General features: G+C 41.7%; 1 protein-coding gene across 1 annotated transcript; it reads left to right on the forward strand.

Annotated features, from left to right (window-relative positions):
• Positions 1–3,986: 3,986 nt before the first annotated feature.
• On the forward strand, positions 3,987–6,111 carry ssna1 (Sjogren syndrome nuclear autoantigen 1). The gene is made up of 3 exons (XM_026339976.1): positions 3,987–4,259; positions 4,867–5,066; positions 5,877–6,111. The coding sequence occupies exons 1-3, from the start codon at positions 4,208–4,210 to the stop codon at positions 5,967–5,969; spliced, it is 345 nt and encodes a 114-aa protein (XP_026195761.1). The 5' UTR covers positions 3,987–4,207; the 3' UTR covers positions 5,970–6,111.
• Positions 6,112–6,263: the final 152 nt, after the last annotated feature.

A 6,263-nucleotide genomic window follows, 5' to 3' on the forward strand; every position in this document is an offset into this window, starting at 1 on the left:
GTAAACCCCGCCCCTCGCTGACGTCACGTTTATTGATTTGCAGACAGTGTGACACCACCTGGGAGTGGGATTATCAATAATACGATCTATAATCATCAGAACCGCCATGATCTGTGAGATTATAACAACAGGCCTGTCGATCAGGAAGGTTTCTTTTGCTTAATGGTGAAACAGCACAATTCTGACCCTTACAAACTATATTTTAGTAAACACCACATCACCCACGCTTGTTATGTGGACACCCAAGCATTATAGATTTAGATGCAAAGGTCCTTTTCCCACTTAGACAGAAGTTCATTAATGATGTTGACCACTGATGTTGGGTCACATTCAAAGTTGGTATTCCAGCTGAAGGTGACGGGTGGTTCTGAGATCAGGGCTGTACACAGACCAGTCAAGTTCCTCCACACCAAACTGGGAAAAAAGCAATTATTAATACACCTGCATGGCATTGTGCATTTGTGTTATAAGTTAAGTTTCCTATCATTGCAACTGAGGTTCCCAAACCATGACAGTAAACCCCAGACAGGTCCATTTCACCATGATGCATTGAAGAAAAGGGAGATTTACCACTTTGCCTACTCCAGATATCACATCTGCCCATTGTAGGCCCGGAAAATCAATAAAAACACAATTATATTATTATTATTAGTAGTAGTAGTAGTAGTAGTAATGTATCAATTATTAACAAACATGTAAGTTAGAGTCTAACAGGACATTCAGGGTTGGAGTAGATGATGCTATTGTCTACCTGCTCCAGCGAGCTCTCTCACACCTGGACAAGGCTAACAGCACTGTGAGGATCACATTCTTTAATTTCTTCAGTGCCTTTAACACCATACAGCCTGTCCTACTGAGAGAGAAGCTCCTAAAGATGCAGGTAGACTCCTCCACAGCCTCCTGGATCACTAACTACCTGACAGACAGACCACAGTTTGTACAACTGCAGGGATGTGAGTCTGAGCGGGTGGTCAGCAGCACAGGAGCACCTCAGGGGACTGTCCTCTCACCTTTCCTCTTCACCCTGTACACCTCAGACTTTCAGTACAACACTGAGTCCTGCCATCTGCAGAAGTTCTCAGATGACTCTGCAGTGGTTGGGTGTATCAGCGGTGGGGAGGAGACCGAGTACAGAGGTCTGGTGGACTGCTTTGTGAAGTGGTGTGCGAACAATCATCTCACCTTGAATGTAAGCAAGACCAAGGAGATGGTTGTGGACTTTAGGAGGAAGAAAACTGGCTTTGACACTGTGTGCATTCTGGGTGAGAAGGTGGAGGTGGTGGAGAGGTACAAATACCTGGGCTTTCACCTGGACAACAGACTGGACTGGAAGTTCAACACAGAGGCTGTATACAGGAAGGGACAGAGTAGACTCTACTTCCTGAGGAAGCTCAGGTCCTTTAATGTGTGCAACAAGATGCTGCAGATCTTTTACCAGTCTGTTGTAGCCAGTGCGATATTCTTTGCTGTCGTCTGCTGGGGCAGCAGCATCAGTGCCATCGACACTAAGAAACTGAATAAGCTGATCAGGAAAGCTGGCTCTGTGCTGGGGGCTTCTCTGGAACCTTTAGAGAAGGTGGTGGAGAGGAGGATGCTGCACAAACTGCTGAGCATCATGGAGAACAGCTCACATCCTCTCCACAGCCTGCTTATCAAACAGCAGAGCAGTTTTAGCCAGAGACTTCTCCAGCTGTGACAAGGAACGGTTCAGGAAGTCATTTGTGCCAACAGCCATCAGCCTGTACAATGATTCCCTGACAGAGAGTCAGTGTCCACGCTGATGGTTTAACAATGTGTAACTTAGTCACTTTACATTCAAGTCCTACTGTGTGTTTTGTTGGTATTACTGTCTATTCTGTGTGTTATTCTTGTACTGTGTCCCGTGTATTGTTGTGTAGATCATGTTACTCAATGTTCAAATGTTTTTGTGTGTAATGGCTGCTGCAACACCAACATTTCCCCTTGGGGATCAATAAAGTATCTATCTATCTATCTATCTATCTATCTATCTATCTATCTATCTATCTATCTATCTATCTATCTATCTATCTATCTATCTATCTATCTATCTATCTATCTATTAACAAACATGTAAGTTAGAGTCTAACAGGACATTCAGGACAAATGCATAAAGGACCTACTAAACCTGTCCAGCCAGCAAAGGCTGTTTTAGCCAGTGGTCTGGAAGTTAAATCATGGCCACTGGACTTCCTTCTTGTCAGTTGCCATGTCTCAACTACCAGATAATTTCACCTGGATATCTGAGAAGCTTTGCTGATGTTTTACCAGTAGTGTGCCTCATTACAGCTATCCTTATGCCTTCCCCTTTCAGGAGGGGAGGCCATAAGGAATGCTTTGCTACAGGGAAACACACAAAACAGCCAAACCAACCTCAGCCCAAAGCAGGCATGTACTCTGCTAAACCTCAGCCTAAACAGCACCTAAGTCAAATACAATAGGAGTTGTTATTGACAGGACCAGCTTGCCCATTGTGACTATGACTCTACATATATTAAGGATGAAGAGAGCACAGCCCCGAGCTACTTTCAGGCGACAGCACCCATCCACACAATCAGCGTGTGGCTGACACCTTGACATAAAACTGGACTGCCACATCAAGTTGACAAGGGACAATGTCCAGCATTGGTCTTCTTGAACTGTGTGGTGCATATCAGAGAGGAAACCATGACACGAATGCTTCTCTCATAACACAAGCTGAAACGTTTTAGACCCATCCACCACCAGCCAGAGAATCTGCAAGAAGCTCACACACCTCAAAGAAGCCCTGAGAGCTTGTGGTAAAACTGGAAGATCTGGTAAGAACGGCTTACTCGCTCTCCTTTACAGACAGAGAAGAAAAGACAAAATGCAGCAGCAGAGTTAATATATGGCTGGAGTATCTTCTTCCAACACACGCACAGATTTTGTATTCATTGAATCACGGCTACAGTATGATTACAGGTAGTTAATGTGTAAACTGCAGCTTGAGCTGAAGCAGCTTACGTTTTTATTGATGTTACGGAGTCGCATACTGGACTCCAATACAACTAAACTACAGTTTTTCATTTACATAGAAGGCAACTTTGTAGTCTGAGCAATAACTTTGACTGGCATTAATAACAATTCAGTATATAATATACAAATACTAACACACACAACAAACAACTTTAACTGAAATTTGAATAACAAAAAAAATACAAGATGAACCTATTCATTTAAAACTAATTTAAACCAAAAAACTTATAAAATGCAATAATGGAAAGAAACTAAGCATATTTAGCATTCTATGACCTTTTTACATGTTGTGTTCCTCCTCTACTTCTACTTATAGTTAAGAGGAAAACATCCGATTTACTCTGCTTTAATCTGACAGATACCGATTACTTGTCAGATTAATAGTATACATTTACATTACAATAAGCATAAACATATAGAATGCATCGCAGTGTTTAAGTTTAAATCCTTCCTGGTTTGTGAACATTTACAAAATAGGTGTGTGATGTTTCCTAAAAGGCACTTTCTCCCATTTAGCTTCTCAGATAGTTTGACTAAAATAACAATGAAAGTTCTCCGATATTAACCAAAAACCTTTACAGTGCAATGACAACTTTTACTCTTGATTCTTCTAAATGCAGCACCTTAACTTCCTGTGGACTATTTTTAAATAGCTCGCTGGTGCTTTGACTTGAGTAAAATATGTGAGCCCTTGCTAAAGAAATGCACATTGTAATTTCTACTGATCACAGTGAAGGTGCTGATGTTGAAGATGATGATGAGTTGATGGGAACATGTCAATGGTCCTATTAATGTTTCTAATCACTGGGCTTCTCTGCATTACTAAATGTACTATTATTTTTATTATGAGGGGTTATCATAATTATGGTAATCCCTCCTTTGCACCAGAAGAGGGCGCAAGCGCAACGACCTTGCTGTGAAGCGCCTAAACGTAAGAGACGTAAAAGAAGAATCCTCACGCGTTGCTCGACGTCACATCCGGTGACATCTTCGGTTGAGTTGTCCGGGAAACGCGCCATGTCCGAGCGCTAGTGTTGAAGTCGCTGCTGCGGAGAGACACACGTGTCTTTAGTTAGTTAAAGCTCAGACAGACGAGTCGTCGCTTCTGCTGCAATTACGAACTGAGAAGTTCAAGTTGTTGGCCACGGTAGAATCTCACAGCGTCCAGTTAACGTTAGACGAACGATCCGACATGACCCAACAAGCTGCTGCTCTGCAGACCTACAACAATGAACTTGTCAAATGTAAGTTCACCTGCTTCATCTGTACTCGCTCGTTTGGATTAATAACTCGTGTTTATTGGTTACTATCTAATTTAACGTTCAGTTGATTGGTATCCAATAGTGTTCCGTAGACCACCAAGGTAAGTAACGTTACTCTATTTAACGATAAGTACCTGCTTCCTTCTCACCTGTGGAGAGTTGCTTTGCACCTGATTTAACGTCACTTCCTTTTACTCTGTCCTGAACAGTGTATGAATAATTTTAGACTCATTCCATGTTGTAGTTCTGCTTGTTCCAGTTTTTGACCTGCCAGGATCAGGATCACACTGTATAATGTGATTAACCTCCGCAGATTATAGCGTACTGTCTATCACCTGAAAATCAGTCTTTAACTCTCTGCAGACCTCACACAGCACAGGACTGCCACTGTATATATATGTACTATGTTTCTGGTTTCTTTCAACACTTGGTCACTTGTCACCAGACTAGAAGAGAGTTGTCTGTTTTATGATTGATTGAAACTGGTCAGAAATGTTTAAAACTGTCAAATTGAAATACATCATCATCCATATAATTGTTGTATAGGATCACTCATCACCAGCATAATAAACCCTTTTGTCCCTGTCAGGTATTGAGGAGCTGTGCTCGAAGCGGGAAGAGCTGAACCGTCAGATCAAGCAGGAGGAAGAGGAGAAGGATCGACTGCAGCATGACATCCGCATCCTTTCTGAGAAGCTGAGCAGAGTCAATGAAAGCCTTGCACAAAGACTCGCTGCCCGTGCCACCTTTGATCGCACCATCGCTGAGACAGAGGCTGCATACGCCAAGGTGTGTGTTTCCACCAGTTTAGGTATTATTTACACCGCTCAGTAATATTGAAACTTATGATTATTGTCTTTTTTTCCAAATTGGAGGTTTGGTATCTCTCAGTTTAACCCAGTAAAAGAAAACCTGCCTGTGTGATGGGATGTAGCTCAGAGTCAAACCAACAAAAACAAGTTCAGTTTTAAAATAGGAACAAGAACACAAGTCATATTTGATGCAGCATGTTTAGCTGCCTAACGTGTTGAAAGCTGGTTGTTTGAGTTGGTGATGTTTTAGGCAGAGGAGGTGGTTTGATAATTTAATCATTTTAGTTATTTTCAGGCAACAGTAGCAAATACTCACAGTTTTCAGCTTCAAACATATGAAAAGTCTTTTTGCTCTTCTTTATCTCAAATTATTGGGAATTGGCAAATTTAGATTCTTGGTCAAACTAAATAACAACTGAAGATTTGACTTTGGACTCTGAGAAACTGGGATCACTCACCTGTCACTAATTAATGAATGTGGGTTGTGTCGGTTGAGTAAACAAATAAATAAGATGAAACTGACCCTGCTGCCTTTCAGCCACTGAAACACCATCGTGTTTTCAGGTGCGTCCCACTTATGGATGCTGAACTCCCTGAGTGTTCACACTAATCACTGCAAACAAACACTCCAAAGCTGCTCTTATTAAAAAACAACAAAGCTGTGCCTGGCCCCTTTTTTAAAGTTGATTTACCAATACACTGTCAGCTGCATGTGGTGTAGGACATGTTTTGACTTGTGCTTCAAAGTATCAGGTTACACTTTGTGTGTTTTCCTTTCCTTCTATAGATCCTGGAGAGTTCCCAATCCCTGCTGAGTGTCCTGAAGCAGGAGGCAGGAAACCTCAGTAAAGCCACAGAGCCTCGCAGGAAAGAGCACTGATGGCAAGAGAAGGTCAATTTTACCACCACAGCACACTAGACTCGCCACTTTTTATGCCATGTGTACTCCGCTCTGGACTATTTGTAATATACGTGATTGTTTCGATGTAAATGCTTAATCCAATAAATGTGTTTATCGCCCACATGACTCTTATTTTTCTGGTTTTAAACAAACCAGACAAAAAGATACATTGAAATATGTTGGACCTCCTACAGACATTTCCTGTGTAGAAAGTAGTACTCATTTTTTTTCCAGGACTTGTGAAATACATCAGTCTTTATCATGCCGTTGATT

Source organism: Anabas testudineus, chromosome 22, assembly GCF_900324465.2.
Source record: "Anabas testudineus chromosome 22, fAnaTes1.2, whole genome shotgun sequence".
Lineage (NCBI taxonomy): Eukaryota > Metazoa > Chordata > Actinopteri > Anabantiformes > Anabantidae > Anabas > Anabas testudineus.